The 18750-nt window shown below is 37.9% G+C and overlaps 1 protein-coding gene across 1 annotated transcript in view; it reads left to right on the forward strand.

Moving 5' to 3' along the window:
• The window catches only part of FIG4 (FIG4 phosphoinositide 5-phosphatase), a 75497-nt gene that overhangs the window by 24897 nt on the left and 31850 nt on the right, over nucleotides 1-18750 (forward strand). The window contains exons 10-15 of the mRNA XM_075087429.1: nucleotides 1437-1534; nucleotides 3602-3735; nucleotides 6392-6508; nucleotides 7991-8036; nucleotides 9616-9764; nucleotides 13801-13967. Of these exons, the coding sequence (XP_074943530.1) occupies nucleotides 1437-1534; nucleotides 3602-3735; nucleotides 6392-6508; nucleotides 7991-8036; nucleotides 9616-9764; nucleotides 13801-13967 (711 nt within the window). The remainder of the gene's footprint in view (nucleotides 1-1436; nucleotides 1535-3601; nucleotides 3736-6391; nucleotides 6509-7990; nucleotides 8037-9615; nucleotides 9765-13800; nucleotides 13968-18750) is intronic.

Below are 18750 nucleotides of genomic sequence, written 5' to 3' on the forward strand. Positions count from 1 at the left end.
TAATTTAAGGTGAATCAATGTTCTTTGTAGTAAACATCATGGCATACAAACATTCAATCATATAAAAAGCTGCATTTGATGAAATTGAATAGGAAAAAAAATCTCTATCTTAGACTTCACCTTCAGAGATGGAATACAAAAAACTTCTGTTTGAAGATGTCAGCTTTCTTTGTGCTTATTTTGTATACAAAGTTAGCTACATTTATCTTAGGATTGTGGGTAAAATTTTGAACCTATTGAAAATGGTGGAAAATGTCTGGGCTAAGTTTAATATATTCATCAATGACCTGGACAAAGGGACAGAGTGTAACTTCAGCAAGTTTGCTGATGATACCAAACTGGGAGGAGGAGCTGATGCGCCAGAAGGCTGTGCTGCCATCCAGCGAGACCTGGACAGGCTGGAGAGCTGGGCCGAGGGGAACCTCATGAAATTCAACAAGAGCAAGTGCAAGGTCCTACACCTGGGGAGGAACAACCCCAGGCACCAGTACAAGTTAGGGGCTGAACTACTGGAAAGCAGCTCTGTTGAGAAGGATCTGGGAGTGCTGGTGGACAGCAAGCTGACCCTGAGCCAGCAACGTGCCCTTGTGGCCAAGAAGGCCAACGGTATCCTGGGATGCATTAAAAGGAGAGTGGCCAGCAGGTCGAGAGAGGTTATCCTCCCCCTCTACTCTGCCCTAGTGAGACCACATTTGGAGTACTGTGTCCAGTTTTGGGCCCCCCCAGTTTAAGGACGTGGAACTGCTCAAGCAAGTCCAGCAGAGAGCTACCAAGATGATCAGGGGACTGGAGCATCTTCCTTATGAGGAAAGGCTGAGAGACCTGGGTTTGTTTATCCTGGACATGAGAAGACTGAGGGGGAATCTTATCAATACTTATAAATATCTGAAGGGTGGGTGTCAAAAGGATGCGACTGGACTCTTTTCAATGGTGCCCAATGCCAGGACAAGGGGCAATGGGCACAAGTTGGAACAGAGGAAGTTCCACCTGAATATGAGAAAAAACTTCTTTCCTGTGAGGGTGCCAGAGCAGTGGAACAGGCTGCCCAGAGAGGCTGTGGAGTCTCCTTCCCTGGAAATATTAAAACCCTGCCTGGACGCATTTCTGTGCCCCCTGCCCAAGCAGGGGGGTTGGACAAGATGATCTCCAGAGGTGCCTTCCAACCCCTGCCATTCTGTGATTCTGTAATGGGGCCAGAGTAATTGCTCGTTCATAAGCATCTCATGAAAGTTTTCATTAAGAAGTTGCTTCCAATTTAGAACAGGGAAGATTTTTTTTTTTAACAGCTTTTGCATGAAAAGAGGGGAAAGCATGTAACTGTATCATTACTGTCAGAGAATTAGTCTGTATTTTGTGAAGAGTACTTTTAAGGGGAAATTATTTAAGTGACTCTGTAGCTTGCTTAATATCACCCTGAATATATGTATTTGTTGCAGTGGACCAAGCAGATCCTTTTGCACATGTTGCTGCTCTTCACTTTGACCAAATGCTTCAGAGATTTGGCTCTCCCATTATTATTTTGAATCTTGTGAAGGTACAATATTTTGAATATGTTCTATATGTTTTCTAATTCTGAAGATGATGCTTATTTCTGTAGAGTCTCTGCTTAATTTTGGTTGTGCTATAAACTAATACTAGCTTATAAATGCCATATTTTCTTCATCAATCTCATCCTACACAGGATAGTACATAATTCTCTAACTGCTTTCACTACAGCCCTTCAAAAAAAGGTGTTTCCCGTATTCATAGACTTCTTTCAGTAACCTTTCACTGTTGTTTTCGGGTTTTTGCTATTACACCTTAGATTTACCGCTAAATCTAATTTAGCACTAAAACATGGTTAGATAGTATGGCACCATGCAAAGTGAGGTTCTTAGGCTTCTTGGCATAGATGTCTGAATGATTTTAAATATTATGATAGACTTAACTTTTCTTGTTTGCTCCATCTGGTAGAGTCATGGCAATACAAGCAGGAGAGAAAACTGAAGCATTTGGTGCTAGCTAATGGGCAGTGCCAGTGGCAGCAGGGCTGGACTAATGGGGAGAGCTTCATGATTGCTGTAGTAATTCAGTTAAATGCTATGGGGCTGTGGTACAAAGCCTGGATTCTGGGTGGCACTGCAGTTTTGGTTATTACATCTTGGGTTTGGGTTTGGGTTTTTGGTTTTGTTGTTGTTTGGGTTTTTTTTGTTCTTATCCGGTCATTTTCTGTGGTGGTGTCTGTTTCCACATTTGAATTTAATATACTGACTTGTTTTGCTTGAATCATGTCTTCTTTCCTTTTAGTCTTTAAAAAAAAATAATCATTTATCATGTTGTAGAACTGTATTCAGTAGAAAAAAAGTATCTTTTATGTGCATGTAGGATATGTTCTTAGTATTAAAAAAATAGGGAAAACACAAAAGGAAGACTTTTAAAACTCCAAGTTGTAATATATGGTAACTAAATAACCTATTTATATTTCTAGAAGCTTTCCTGGGTAGGAGCACTTTTAAGACTGTCCAAGAGTCTGTGGAATCAACTTAGGATAGCATTTGTTGACAAGAAAATTATTTTATCCCTTGCAGCCATACAACAAAAGCTGTCGTTATAGTGTGAGCGTAGGCTCACATGACCTGGACACATGAATCATTATATGCTTTTATTCACAGGGCTTTTGATACAGTGGCTGAAAATGCATCTCTTACTTTCCCTTTCTGTAGATGCTCAGTATTAGGATGCTATAATTCTTGTTCCTTTATTACTTTATTTACTGCTTAAATAAAAAAATAAAAAAAAAGCCAAGGGGGGGAAGGCCCCAAATCTGAACACCTGTTTCTGGAGGTTGCTGGTGCTTTTACACAAAAGCTAGGCACTTCTATCTCCAGTACTTTTATTATTTGACTTCATAAATGTTGATGAACTACAAATCTATGACCTCCTGTATCTGTCTGTCCTAGAAACTTTTTAACCAGTAACAAATGTATTAGGCTTCCTTTGGGTTTGTTTACTTAGGATGGCTCTTACATATATTTAAAGCTGTTTCTGTAACATAGTTTCAATATAGGTTTTAGTTTGGATGAAGTTGAGAGGAAAGCCATGCTAATATATAGAGTGCCAAAACATACAGTATATTCAGACACTGGCAACATAATTTAAATTTTTTTTAATTATTGCAAAGCTGGGAGCTGTTGTTCCCCATCTCCTGTCAGTAATGGAGAAGAATTCGCCTGGGTCCTCTTGTTACCCCAGAATTGAATGGGATACTTTCCTTTCTGCATGTCTCTTTCCTTCTCTTTTGTCTTTTTCCATTTCCTCTGTATTACCACTTTTGTTTCCATGTGCTCTTCTTAGCTCTTACAGGATTCCATTTCTCAATCAATGGTTATGCACAGTTGAAACAGGTGACTTTTACTACTATACCGATCAATTGTTAGAAACCCAGAATACTTAGATTTTTCTGTCTCTTCTGTTCATAATTTAATTGTACTAGATATAAAGAAATGCCCACTGTTGTTACAGCTTCCACTTTTAATTTCTGTTTTATATACATACATGTATATATGTATGTATATGGGTTGCATACATTTGTTAATGAAAATTCCTTTTCTTTTCGCTAAAGGAACGTGAAAAAAGAAAGCATGAAAGGATTCTTAGTGAAGAACTTGTGGCTGCTGTGACATATCTCAACCAGTTTTTACCCCCAGAGCATGCAATTATATATATACCCTGGGATATGGCCAAATACACAAAAAGGTAGAAAAGATCATTCTTTGTACTAGTGCTCTTAGCCACAATACAAATGCTGCTGAGTATGCTACTGAGTGTGTTGCTTTTCTGTTGGATGTAGATTAAGAATTATGAGAGAATTTTATTGAGATCTATGTACAGAATAACACCTCAGCTTTTTGAGGGGTTTAAATGTTTTCTATGGTTTCTTACCAAAGTGGAGCAAGGCCTGAGAACTTTGAAACTTTCTGCAAAGGAAATTTTTAGAGACCAGCCACAAAAACCCCGTCAACATTCACTTTTTATTTTGTCATGTGTTCAATTTCAGTCAATGAATTTATTGAGTTACAAGATTTTGGAAAACAAGGGGGTTTGTGTCAGTCTCTTCCATTTCCTCTTCCAAAAGGAAATGAGGGCATTAATTTCAATGTTATAAAACATATCATAGAATCATAGAGTCATTAAGGTTGGAAAAGACCTCTAGGATCATCAAGTCCAACCATCAAACTAACACCACCATGCCTCCTAAACCATGCCCTGAAGGGACGCATCTACACGTTTTTAAATACCTCCAGGGATGGTGACTCAACCACCTCTCTGGGCAGCCTGTTCCAAAGCCTGACCACTCTTTCAGTGAAGACGTTTTTCCTAATATCCAAGATAAACTTCCCCTGATGCGGCTTGAAGCCATTTCCTCTCATTCTCTCACTAGTAACTTGGGAGAAGAGACCAATGCCCACCTCGCTACAACCTCCTTTCAGGTAGCAGTGGAGAGCGATAAGGTCTCCCCTCTGCTTCCTCTTCTCCAGGTTAAACAACACCAGTTCCCTCAGCCACTCCTCATAAGACTTGTTCTCCAGACCCTTCACCAGCTTTGTTGCCCTACTTTGGACATGCTCCAGCACCTTAATGTCCATCTTGTAGTGAGGGGCCCAAAACTGAACACACTATTCGAGGTGCAGCCTCACCAGTGCCGAGTACAGGGGCACGATCACCTCCCAGCTCCTGCTGGCCACACTATTCCTGATACAAGCCAGGATGCTGTTGGCCTTCTTGGCCACCTGGGCACACTGCTGGCTCATGTTCAGGCAGCTGTCAACCAGCACCCCCAGGTCCTTCTCCTCCACCAGGCAGCTTTCAAGCTACTCTTCCTCAAGCCTGTAGCATTGCATGGGGCTGTTGTGACCCAAGTGCAGGACCCGGCACTTGGCCTTGTTGAATCTCATACAATTGGCCTTGGTCCATCGACCCAGCCTGTCCAGGTCCCTCTGCAGAGCCTTCCTACCCTCAGGCAGACCAACACTCCTACCCAACTTGGTGTCTTCTGCAAACTTACTGAGGGTGCACTCAATCCCCTCATCCAGATCATTGATAAAGATACTAATTTAGATTATTAGAAGCACGTATCTTGGAAAGGCAAATATATTCTATAACTTTTTATTCTGTAATTTTGAACAATAGAATGCTGAACTAGGGTCATGTGAAAAGGATTAATGTTTTCCTAAATGTAGAAGTATTTACAAGGCACAAGCATTTTAAATCTACAGGTATAGATTGCTATCCTTAAGTAACACACAACTCACTTGTAAAGTTCTCTGATCTGCATATGTCTAGAGAGGCTTAGAATGCCAGAAATTCTAGAAGAATGATAAGAATTGTTGGATCAACTTTCAGGTATCTGTTACTGTATTAGTTTGAGCAAAACAACAGGAAGACTGGTATGGCTCAAAGGGCAGGACTATAATTAATGTTTGTCAATCAAGATTTTATGAAAAAAGCATCAGAAAACAATCCTTATTCCCTGTTTGAGATTACAAGTTGATTGGTAGGGTTGGTCACGTAGGTATGAAACTGTTTCTTTGAAGTTTGATGTGTTTTCACACTGCTTTTTTATTCTAAAATGGCATTGTGTACAGTTAGATGTATATGCAGTTGTTTGTGTTACTATTAAATAGCAACTCTCAAAACAAGGCTTTCCTTTCAGAAGATAAGCTAGATGCAAGTTTTTGAGTTTCACATGGACAGTTCCAGGCTCTTTTCAGTGACAGGACCAGAGGAATTGGGCGCAAACTGAAACAGAGGAGGTTCCCTCTGAACTTAAGGAAACACTTTTTCCACTGTGAGGGTGATGAAGGCCTGGCACAGGTTGCCCAGAGAGGTTGTGGAGTCTCCATCCTTGGAGGTCTTCAAAAGCTACCTGGACACGGTCCTGGGCAACCGTCTTTAGGTGGCCCTGCTTGAGCAGGGGGGTTGGGCAAGAAGACCCCCAGAGGTTCCTTCCAACCTCCACTGTTCTGTGGTCTGTCCTATATGGGAAATGATACCAGGTGATCAAAGGATTCCCCTTCTAGCTCTAGGCTTGAGGTGTATTATTTTAAATGTCCACCCTAGTACAGATATAAAAAATACCCAAGGGCTTTGAACAAGATTTTTGAAGTCTTCGCTTCTAGTTTATGTGAGATATTTTATTAAAAAGTAAACAAAATTGCTCAGATACAGTCAGTGTCTGTTTCCTAAGTCTGTAAAATCTAAGAAAACTATAGTCATAATGACTGTTGGATGAATAAAGTTGTGATGGGAGTCTTCCTTTAAATAATTTTTATTACTAAAAGACTTTGCAGCAGTGAAAATTTTTTTTAGTATTAATGTATTTTGACTGTGTATTTTTGTTTTCTCTCCTCAGCAAACTTTGCAATGTCCTTGATAGGCTGAATGTGATTGCAGAAAGTGTGGTAAAGAAAACTGGATTTTTTGTAAATCGACCTGATTCCTACTGCAGTATCTTACGGCCAGATGAAAAGTACATATAATTTAATTGATGCATTATGAATAATATCTGTTCCTTGGAGAGATGTCTGGAATTTCTATGTCTATTACATTATTTTTCATTTTAAGGCTTAAATTACTATGAGAAAATACAATTTGTTATTCAGTTATAGCTAAAAGGATTGCAGTCAGAGGCACATACTAAGAAATACTAATACTGTGAAAGAATACAATTATGCTGCTGCTGTTCTACTTGTAATGAATTCTTACTTCAAACCATTATTTGTAACTTGTAATCTGTGCTGTGTGTGTTTACATAAAGGTGGGTTTTTTTCACCTTAACCAAAGGAATCCTAAACTTGGGGGTAAATTTAACAAAGCAAACAACATTTGGAATTTAGTAAGTGGCTTCTTTTGAGGCATACTAGTAAGATAACTGTCATCTAAATGTTACTGGGTCCAGTGTTTTCTGATGGATTTTATGGTATTCATATATAGAAAATTTAAAACTTTTTTAAAAATAGAAACTGTATTTACTTAGACTGCTGCAGAAGTACAGTGAGGTAATCAGCTGAATTCTTTCAAGGCCTTGAAAATCCAGAAGTGAAATAACTTCCACATTAGGTGTTCGATAAGTTTTTGATTCAAGTTTTCATGTTAGGGGTCTAATTCATCACTACCCAAATGGGTGTTCGTATTTTACACAAAAAGCATCTTTGCCTTTTTAGCCTATTGTTATTGAGAAACAGTCTGAGCTAAAACTCTTACAGGGTTTCTTAGAGCTTTTCTCTGCCATGCAGTGCAGCAAACACGGTGACTGTAAATGCTGTGTTCCACAGAGACAGTCTGATGCATCTCAAATGTAGTATATAGGCTTGCCGTAGCAGCGCTCTGGTCAGGTTATAGGTAACCCTACTAACTTGAAAATATTCAATAGTTCAGGGGTTACTTGCACTGAGCATAACTGCTCCTCTACCTCAAAATGTCATTAATTTCTGATTCATGTTCTCTGGCTCTGGGGTACAGTTAAGGCCTATACAGAATTGCAGGACCTGGACAATATGCATGTATGTAGATATCCAGCATGTGTTCCTAGAATCAGTATGAAGGGGAGATTTAAATCAACCACCTTGTGCTACAGTGTATGTTATGCCTCTACCTTCCAGTCGTTGGCATTGTACCTACTTCAATTTTTGTACGCTTAAGACCTGATCTGCCAACACTTGTGTTGCTCATACTCTGTTTTATGGGGAGCAAAGGAAATATTTTGTATGGCTTTGGAATATTTCTGCTTTAAGACTAGATTTTTTTTCTTAATTTTTTGCAATGTGGTTTAAATACAACATCGTACTGCTGAATAGAGCTTTCACTGCTTTCTGCTATTCAGGGATATCAGGTTTGCTTTGTGGCAGGTTTTTAATTGTCACCCTTTTTCACTGAGTAGATCAATACATGGTATGATCTGTTTGGGTTTTTCTAATGATTTGTAACTCATTCTGTTTTGATTCTCTTTCAGGTGGAATGAACTGGGCGGTTATGTTGTTTCCACTGGTCGCTTGCAGGTACCAAAATATACTGTATTAGTTCATAGTTATAATGACGTAGATCAGCACTCGCAAAGCACCAGTGAGCCATTCACTTAAATACCCGATAGGTGATTTGCAGAGTGCCCTTAAATTAATATTTATAGTAAACAGCATTATTGCTGTCCATCCCAGAAATCCAATTGGAAAGTAGGGCTCAAGGTCCTTGCATGATACCACAAAACCTTATGCTGTTGGAATTGTGGTTTTGCTGGAGGTAGTCTGAGAAATGCTCACATTTTAAGCTAGTTTCCATTACTATTTAGTCTGTAGTGTTACCAGTGCAGTGAAAGTTAAAACAGCAGCATTTTTGTAAACTGCAAAATATGATTTTGTACAGAAGAGGTGAGGAATAAGCATATTTAAGCCTGGTGATGTGTTCATACACTTGAAAATGGGTTATTAAAAGCATTTTCACCAATGCTGAATATTCTGTCCATTGTTCCAATTTCCATCACTAAAAGAAAGTAAAACTAGAAACAATGCTTTTTTTAAGGTCAGAGAAGTGCTGACTAAACTGTAGACCATACAGTACCAGGTTTATACCTGAATGTTATGATTATATACTCTGAACACAAGGCGTATTCTTAAGAAGCCTTAGTTGCTTTTGACTTGCCATGTATAATTTTGTAGTTCATGAAAGTTAGAAAGCATGTGGCCATTCCCTTACTAGCTGATCACTGGGATATGTTTGTTGAGGGCAGATAAAGAGCAGAGTAGATAGAATTTGACCTGGTTTAAAATAAAACATGTCGGTGCTAGTTAGATTTTTTTAATGTTAGTCTTACAGGTTTACCTGTATTAGGAGAATGATTATTTTATCTTTCAACTTTAATTGTTTGAGGTAGTCACTATTGACATACATGTAAGTATTTGGATCACAGTTCATCTCGGAATAGGCGTCTTGTGAGTCACACCCAAAAAGTGCTTCTTAATAAGGCAATAAAAGTTTAGTTGACTAGCTTGGATGTAGCCATATATATTTGTGCAGAAGAATCCCAAAGGTTGTTATATTAAAATGTTTCTTGCAGCTGTTCATATTATAAAATAACTTAGTGTGCATTATGGAATTGAAGAATGGTGGTGCAAGTAGCATAAAGGAATTGTGCATGACGGTTACCTTCAACAAGATGTTCACGTGCGTTGCTCCAGATAAGGAGAGCTTAAAATATAAGCACCATCACAGTAGAACCACAGCAAGTTAGAAGTGTGCTTTATTTTTTGCAGTAGTGAGAGCATACTTGAAAATAAGACCTTCTTCACTGAAATACCATAGCTTTTCAAGGTAAATCTTTAGGGCTGTTTGTGAGTTGAAGGAGAAATGCAGTTTGTGTGATCATACAAAAGAATATTTTGAAAGAAGGCATTACGGCAGTCTGATGTGGCTTGCTAGAGATTAATTGCGTTTTTAAAATTTTTAGAAATATATTTCCTCAAATTTTTCTGAACTAACATAATTTGAGATTTGACAAGTCTTGCATAGTAGGAAAAAAGTAATAATCATGAGTGTAGTAGTTTGTTAATTAAGAATAATCTCTCATTTGGGTTGCTTTACCAGACTGGAGTTCTCCGAACCAATTGTGTGGACTGTTTAGATCGCACGAACACAGCCCAATTTATGGTGGGAAAATGTGCTTTGGCCTACCAACTCTATTCTTTAGGATTGATTGATAAACCAAACTTACAATTTGATACGGATGCTGTTAGGTAAGTGTGTCATGGTTTTATTTTTTAATTTTGTCTCAAGAGATTTAGGAAAATTAAGTGTATGTAGAGGAAAAGTGTTCAATTCTTCGTATGATTTGATAATGTTTATTCATCCAAGTTTAAATAATCTTCCATACTTGAAGTCTTCTTGAGAAAATCCAGTCACGCGGAAAATTTTCTCTTCTGAAAAAGTACGTTCATCAAGCTTCTTACAAGATAACTGATTGAATTCATTCTCTTTATATGCCTACACTTAAACCTGAGTTTTTCTTTTAAATAAATGTAACAAAAAACCCACCCCAGTCTCTTACACTTACTTAACTTGCTTGAGGCAAAATGCTGACGAAATACAAAAACTGAAAACAGTACATGCTTTTATGGAGAATGCCAAACTGACATTTGTATAGAAGTAAATCTTACTTTGCTATTTCCTGCTTTTCCTTTGGAAAAATTTTGTACTTTTTGCTTTATTGAAGAAAAGTTTTCAGCAAAATTTTTCTCCCAGATCAAGTATCAGTGATACTTATTCAAGCATCCTCAAACCATTTAAGAAAACCTAGCATTTAAATTGAAATGTTTTGGGGGTCAGGGGGAACTAAGCTTCCTAACTTGTGAATATGCTTCAGAAATTAATGTAAGAGTCCTTGAGATGATGTGTTTTTATCCCTTAAAGCTGTTGTCATGAAACTTATGGCTTCATTGGTGGTTTTGACTAGTGGTTTGATACTTTTGGAAAAAGGAGACATAACTCCTATTTCAGAAAAGACAAAGTACTCAATTTCCCCTCCCCTTTACTTGATACAGCCCTTCAGCTCCTCTTCTTTCTCTCATTAGCTTCCATCACTTGCCTGGTGCCAGGAGCTGGTATGTGACACAGAAACAACCTCACTTGCACCATGTTGGCTCACTGTGCTGCTGGTGGCTCCTGGCCTCTGCCTGATGGCCAGAGAAAGCACCCACTGGCTTGCTTCCTAGGTGTGCTAGCAATGACTCTCATCTACCACGTCCCAGCTGCTGGGTGCTGCATGTTTATGTCTGGGAACCAGCAACTGCTGTTGCAAATACCATTTGCTGTGCAGACTCCTGGGGACTCGGCAATCAAGACTCTTGGGTTCGAACTAGAGGGGATTCAGGAGATGGACTGGTGTCTTATATCCCCTCTCTGTGGTATCCTCTACAGCTACCACTTACTTCAGCACCTCAGGCTACATTTTACTCTCTTTCCTTAGGCTTTACTACCCTCCCCACTTCCCACCCCTGTTTTGGGAGCCCAAATTTCCTCTGTTGCTTCCAGCTGCAATAGTCCCATGTTTTCTGTCTGTCTTCTCTTCTTCCTGTTTCCTCTCTATGCCCCAGCCACGCACATTTCCATCTCTTACCATCATCTCTTAAGATTATAGTAGTTGCTTTGTCTCTGATTTTCCTGATACCTTATTTCTCATGATCTCTCTGAAATGTAGCTATTAGCCTGACATAAAAGGTTACTTTTATCTGGCCACATTTGACTTATATTTTTATCTTCTCCATTGCACTAGATGACTAAAACAGATTTTGTCATCTGTTAAGATTTGTTTCTGAATTACTGTATTCAGAATAATTTAAAAATCCTGCTCCATAGTGCGCCAGATTCTGAAGACAGGCATGTGTGATACTGTCTCTCTGTTGTGCAGCCTCTCATTGTGACCTCCTGAATTCTTGTTCCCTGCATTGTCTCACATTGAATATCTGCTTCCAGTGTACTCTGCCTCTTCATTTATGCTTTTCTAACTGGCCAAAGAGGGTAATCTGTAGCAGTCTGTCTTCCTTGATTTAGCTAATATGTCTGCACACTTTCATCACATTCCTCAACTGTCCTTCTTACTACTATGATTTTTCTCATATAGTCTCACTGGCTGCCTACAGTCCAGAATTTCTGTTGAATTAGAGTTCTGAAGTCAGCATTTTCAGTTGGCCATCTGAAGGGTAAAGAAACCATGCGTCTTGAACGGTCCGATTTTGTGTCTAGCAAGATTAATCCTCTTAATTACACTGTTGCACAGGACCGTTTCTGAAAGCTATATTTCTTAGTGATTCCTTCAGCGTAATTGTTGTCCTATCTAGGAAGTTTCCTAGATAAAGTTTACCTTAGCAGCTTATTTTATCATATGTAGTTAACTTTTCTTTCTGCAGAAGACTAGTCTTCGTTTGACTGCAGGCTTAATATTTTGAGGCTGTGGAAGGGTAATTTCATTCTACAAGTCCTTTCCAAATCAAGTGGATCAACATCTTTAATGAATTTAAAGTTGTCTGCTTTTTGTGAACATTTATTGCCAGGTCATTGGAACCCTGTTCATCAGTCCCCCATGGCTGACTGGGAAATTTTTGAGAGTTATCATCCTTTTTACCTGCCAGTTTTTGCCTTCACCCAGGTTTATTTTAGCTTTTACTTGACCAGCATTGCTGTCTTTCCCCTTGTATAAAAAACAAAATGTAACAAAAAAAAAACCCAACCCCAAAATCCAAACAAATATACCCACCAAACCCAAAGGAACAAACAGGAGATTCTTAGACACAGTATCATGAGCTCTGAATAATTTGTGTGGAGGCAAGTGGGTTTTAGCTTCCTTGTTGTTTTTTTGGTTTGTTGGGGTTTTTTCTTTTTTTGTAGTTTTTTTTTGGTGTGGTTTTTTTGTTTGTTTTGTTTTGGTTGGTTTTTTTTTAAGTTAATAACCACACATTTCCTCCTAATTGATCTTCTTGTACTTGACTTTGGGCAGAAGATTTGCTGGACAGCTATTTTGTTTTTACAGAAATTGATTTGCTGCTCAGATAAGTGTTCTTCATCCAAAATCTTTTGAGGAGGACTTTCTTAAGGGAATGCTTTTGTTGTTTTGTTTTGTTTTTTTTTAATTTGTTGGGTTTTTTTGTTTTTTGTTTCTATCCTCCTTTCCACTTATTAAGGACTTCTTTCTTCTCAGGTATTACAGTGTGTCACATGCAGATGCCTGAGTTACTGTGTCTTCCTATACTGATGTGAAATACGTTTCCACAAGTTTGCTGGTTGGGAATTTTTTTGTTTTGTTCTGTTTTGGTTTTCTGCCTCCTAACTAAAATTTCAGCCTCTATTAGCAAGGTGTCATCCTTGTCATTGTCTTGCTTAAGTAAGGCCATAGTCTCTGTGTCTGAGAAGCACTTTTCAGTCTGTTATCTTGACACCATGACCATGACCATGACATGACTGGGTGTCATGTCCGTAGGATAGCCTTGTTTTCTGAGACTGTTGTCTTGTTTTTGTCATTGATGGGGAGCTTGATAATTTTTACTCTCAGTTGGAGTCTACTGTCATTGCTTGGTGTTAGAGGACTGTGGTGCTTTTAGTCAGCTCTCCTTGTTCATCTTAGCAGTCAACTCTTTCTACCTTCTTACCTCATGTTTTTCAGCTCCAGCAAATGGTGTCTGACTGCCACTTACACTTCTTACAAGTCATGTTTATTCAGTTTGTACCTTCGAGCCATCATTGTTGTAACTAGGGAGGTTTTTGGAAAGTTATGCTAACTTCGTTCCCAGTGGACTTGACAGAAAGCGTAGATATGCTTTCCTATCAGCTTCAAAGCCTTGAGATATTGACATGTTCTTTCCCATTTATTGTATTTAAAATACATTAGTTTGTGAAGGTATACAGTTTGTTTTCTCTCCATGGGCTAGTAGGACATGTTAATCTTCTCCTTGAATCTACAGAAGTGCATGTTCTGTAGTGTGAACGCATTATAAATCAGTGAAAATCTTACAGTCTAATCCTTCTTAGCAATTGTTATATCTGAACAAAATTTCCACGTATTTATCCAATAAAGAATAGAGACACAGCTTCAAAATTCAGTGTTTGTAAGTTAATAGCATGTTTAATTAAATACTTGTTTTTGTAAACTGACAAGTACTTAGGAGAAGAAAATGGATTGGTTGTTAAACAGAAAAACTTTATTATTACAATACTTCATTATTTCTTCTCTTAAACTCTTTTCAGCAGTTTGATAGATCACACATTTTGCTTTTCCTTCAGATTATTTGAAGAATTATATGAAGATCACGGAGACACGCTTTCTCTTCAATATGGAGGTTCTCAGCTTGTCCACAGAGTAAAAACCTATAGAAAGATAGCTCCATGGACTCAGCATTCCAAAGATATTATGCAAACACTCTCAAGGTATTATAGTAATGCTTTCTCAGGTAAGTTTAATTTTAAATGCTTTCTTTTAAGCCATTATTTAAAAAGCATCTTTCTTGTGATGTTTCAAAAATCCATACTGTGATCTAATGCCAGAGATCCTCTATACTATAATTTCCAAATAAGCCAGTAAAATCTGAAGGATATCAAAGCGGTATTCTGATTCGATGAAGTATTTCTATCCTAAGCAATTGCATGTTGTAGCATGCAGCCTTATTTGATAAAAGTTACTGAACTGATGTAAGAAGTATTTAGAAAATGTAAATATGTGGCAGTGAGACTGCCAGTGACATTTGTAGATCAATAAAGAAGCAGGTGGCTGTTACAGAGCTGTTAGTGATGGACAGAAGGGCTTCAACAAATGTAAGGAAATTGGTAAATCTAAATCTAAACACAAGTAGAGTGATTCAAGTGGAGTATTTCTTGTGAAGTTTCTGGGGACTTCAAACAAAAAGCAAGCTCTGCTGCACATAATTGTTTTGTATGTGTAGAAGTTACTAACTGTTGAATTGGTGGTAGAAAAGACAAAATTAAATAAGCAAGGTCAACCAAGTAAATAAGCTGGTTTTTGAGTTAAACAAGTCATAAAATATAAAATTACTCCTTTACTAGCTCGTATATGTCATTGATACTGTTCTACTTTTGTTCTGGACAACACTGCTAAGAAAAACTTCTCTGAAAAATGCTGAGCCACCTTACACAAAATAACTGAAAAAAAATTCTTAGTGTTTTTAGAAGGCATAAAAAAGATCTAAAAGAATGATCAAAGGACAGTCTAAGACATGACAGGATGACAAACACTGAGTGCTGCTGTGCTCTAAATATTGTGTCAGTCCTCTGTTACTCCTTTTCACAAAAGCTGCGTAGCCAAGGAAGGAAGTTGCTTTTTTTTTTTTCCTGGTGGACTGCAATTATTTAGAAACTATATGAACTTTAAAACAGTGAGTTGGACACTGGCTAGAAATACTTCAGTAATCTCTGGTTTCTTTTACTGAGGTTATTGCTTTTGTTAGAGACAATTCTGCGTACGTAACAAAATGTGAGAGCACAGCATTTAAAGTACTGTTTCTGAATGTTAATTTGTGTATCATATTTGCACAAATTAAATGAGAAACGGAGGGCTTGTTTGTTTCAGTGATATGGTCCCTTATTGTTTTCAGTGGCAATAAGGTACGGCTTCATCAATTCTCATGAGCAAAAGGAAGCACACTTGCAGTATCACCTGTAATGATAAGTGCAAGATGGAACAAATCTCTGAAGCTGTTTGCTCTCATGCCAGCCACTTAAACGGTTAGGTGGAAGCTTGAGCAAAGTTCTAGGTCCACATTTGGGGTTGTGGTCTACTTGCAAGGATAATCAAGATACGCATGTGTTTTAGTAATAAAAGAAATTGTCCTGAAAAGGATGTTACAAAAAGAAGAAAGAATACAGAATGAAAACAGTCCATCTTGTTACCTGGGCAAACTTGTAGTTAAGTACACAAACAGATGTTAGCCTTTCATAAAGGTGCTGCACGCTTTCCCCAATTTACTTATGGTTTTGGTATTTGATCCCATTTGAGCCAAATATTTTTAATGCTTTATGCGTTCCTTGTGTTTGAGGTTGGCATTGTTGAATCATAGCATTCAATGTTGTATTTACTGCATTTTTAGTATGAAATTTTAAACGGTTCATTTTAGTGACATGTAAAGGTTCGCTGTCCAGCACTGCCTGTTCTGGTGGCATCTGGCAAGCCTGTTAACGTGACATGTTGAGAGAGATCATTTTGTTCTTGAAGTTTTCTCAGAAAGCTGACTTAAAGGAAGCATTTTTAGGAGACAACTGATTTGCTATATTGCACTTACTGTTATTACTGTCCGTCACAGATCCTTTAAAACACAAATAAAAATCTGAGGGCTAGCAAGTTCATGAGCCAGCATTTCCTTGTGTTTCTGATCTGAGAAACTTTTTTTTTAATGCTTATGAATTTTATGTACCAGTAGTAAACAGACACAGAAAATTTTAGTGATTGCTTGCAGTCATACAGTATGTCAGATTCAGAACAAGATTACAAGTGGCCTGCTAACAGTGCCTCCTGAATAAATCAATTAGCAACACTTGTTCTGTTTGTCTATTGTAAAAATACATTATTCTAGAAATAATTTACACTTTTAAGAAAATGGTATGATTTTCTTATCACACCATGATATGTGGATTAGCTTTTCTATATATTTTCTGTACCTATAATTTTGTAGTATGTTGCCTATATAATAGAAGAATGAAGAACTAAAAAAATCTTCTCAGCATCAAGTTATTGACTGAAGCTTAGAAGAAAACCAAGGCATCCTCCTGTAAATATTGAACAATTAATTTTACGGTAACTTGAAAAACTCCTACAGGTTCAGGCAAAAATTCTGACTTTTTTTTTTTCATACAAGTTCTTAATTCTAACATTTGAAAAAAGTAGAGGGTGCAGTGTGGTTTGGGAAGTAACTGTTTGAAGTACCCTGGTTATAAGCAAATGAGCTGTACCAGAAAAAAGAACATCATTCAGCTAAGAATTAGGTGTTCCTTCAACACCGTCTCTGGCAGGCATTCTGATTAGCTGAATTCTAACATTTTTCTTTCATTTGTGATTGTCAGAGAAATTAGGAAATAGTATTCCAAGTAATATTCTTCTGACTTCTATGCTTTTTAGAAAGTAATATGATGTTGCATACTTCAGTGCTAGAGTTGCAACATGCATAATAAGCTTCTGGAATCTGGAATAATCTATTTATCCACAAATAGGACTGAACATAGTAAACTACCTTTTAGTGTTGTATGAAAGTAAACAGAATTACTATAACCTTTTAGTCATGGGACATTATATCCCCATTGTGTTGAATCTCTTATGATGTAGTAATTTGTCATATAGTGCAGTTGCAAACTCAGATTGAGAAAAGTAAATTATTTTAGGCTAATTCAATTAAATGGCCCCTTCAATTCTTGTTTTCTCAAATGGTCTTAAAAATGTACTAGTAAAAAAACGTTTTAAACCACTAACTAAATAACTTATCAGGAAGAAAGAATACGTGTTATTGCTTGTGACTTTTCCTTTCCTTTTAATTCTCAGTGTCCTCAAGGGTTGTTGCTTGGTTTGGTTTGGGTTTTTTTTTTTTCAGACCTTTTCACTGAATTTTGCAAAGCCGCCTTGCACTGTTCCTGGCCTTCCTTATTCTCTCCTTATGACTTGCTTAAACCATGACACTATTTTGCAGAAACAATATGGCCTGCAAATCATAAGGACTTACTTATGCTTTTGAGTATTACTGTGTAGAAGAGTTAATGTTTGTAAGTTGATCCTCTTAATAAAATTGGGAAGGTGAGGAGCAAGAAGGGAAGTAAAATAAGTATCTTTTTGGAAGAGTGCTCTAAAAGGACAGTAAAAGTATCTGGAGGGAGTATGAGTGCATAGAAAAGGAAGAAAAAAGATGGATTCCAGATGAGAGGTCCTCTAAGTAGGAAAGGGGAGCCAAGCAACATCAAGAGGTTTTCCCTTTTCCTGGTGCCTTGCCCTGTTACACCATGTGATTGTTTATACAGAAGATCCCACTTCCAAATATTGACCTCTACATATGCACACTTCTGTAGAGTGCAGTACTTTTCTGTAGTCCTGCTGACACCAAATTTCTATATAGCACTTAATTTGTCAGCTGCTTTTGTGTCTTAATTACCTGTAAAAATATCATATGTTGCACAGAGGGAAGAGATGTTTAAATTCTGGGGAGAAGGAGGTATTGGCTGAAACTTTGATGGTGGCCAGGAACCAACTTTGTCCTTGCTGTCATACCACGACCTTTTTTTTTTTTTTACCTGCTTTCTGATATACTGAGCCTTCAGTTTGTGTTTTTGATGCACTGTGCTGCTAAAGGGACACTCAACTCTCATAATACTCTTTTTGAAATGTGAAGAGAACTGAAGGAGTAACACTATCTATTGAACTAGTCTGAACTATTGCTTGTCTGATGTTTACTGAAGTGCAAACAAGAGTGGAGACGAGAGCTTTCCACATGCTAATTCCTCAGGGCACAAATAGAGCTCAGTTCACCACATATTCCCCTATATCTGAAGATCCTTTGCATGTAAGACTTCCTCTGCCCCTACAACTCTGCTTGCAAAGCTGTCTTTTCACCGTTCACCATCCCAAGCCCTCATCTGACTCCAGCTTTTCTTCATATCTGTTGTAACTCGTCCTATTTGCAGCTAGGTAGCAAGAGAGGTTTTAGAGATGTAAGTGGACAACATTTGTTATCATGCTTCATCTACAGTGGTATGTAACTACTGGTTTTTAGCACTTGCCTTATTTAGTTTGGTGAAGTTTAGAATATGGCAAGAGAAACTGGTGATTTAAACCAACAGGAAAAGAAGTTTGAATTATTAAAAGATTTTGTGAAGTTTAATCATTTTACTGATTATTTTTTAGCTAGAAAACCCTGAAGAATTCATAATGTGTGTGTTGTTTGAGAAACTTAGACTGCAGTAAATTCATCATGATACGTCAGATTCCCTGAAACACGCATAAATACATGCACGTTTCATGCATACAGATACACGCAGAGGCGGGAGACAGAGCTGCAGCATGAGGTCTTACTTTTGCAAAGCCTCTAAGCAGAGCTTCTGCCTCAACTCCTGTGAGAGAAGCCAAGGAAAGGGGCAGTGCTGGTACCAGCCCCACGTGCACTGCAGTGTGGCAGAAGGTCAGGCCTAAATAAAGTTTCATTATGGTGGTTAAAGCTCAGAGGTCCCTGTAAAAGTTGTAGGACA

Source organism: Phalacrocorax aristotelis, chromosome 3 (genome assembly GCF_949628215.1).
Source record: "Phalacrocorax aristotelis chromosome 3, bGulAri2.1, whole genome shotgun sequence".
NCBI lineage: Eukaryota > Metazoa > Chordata > Aves > Suliformes > Phalacrocoracidae > Phalacrocorax > Phalacrocorax aristotelis.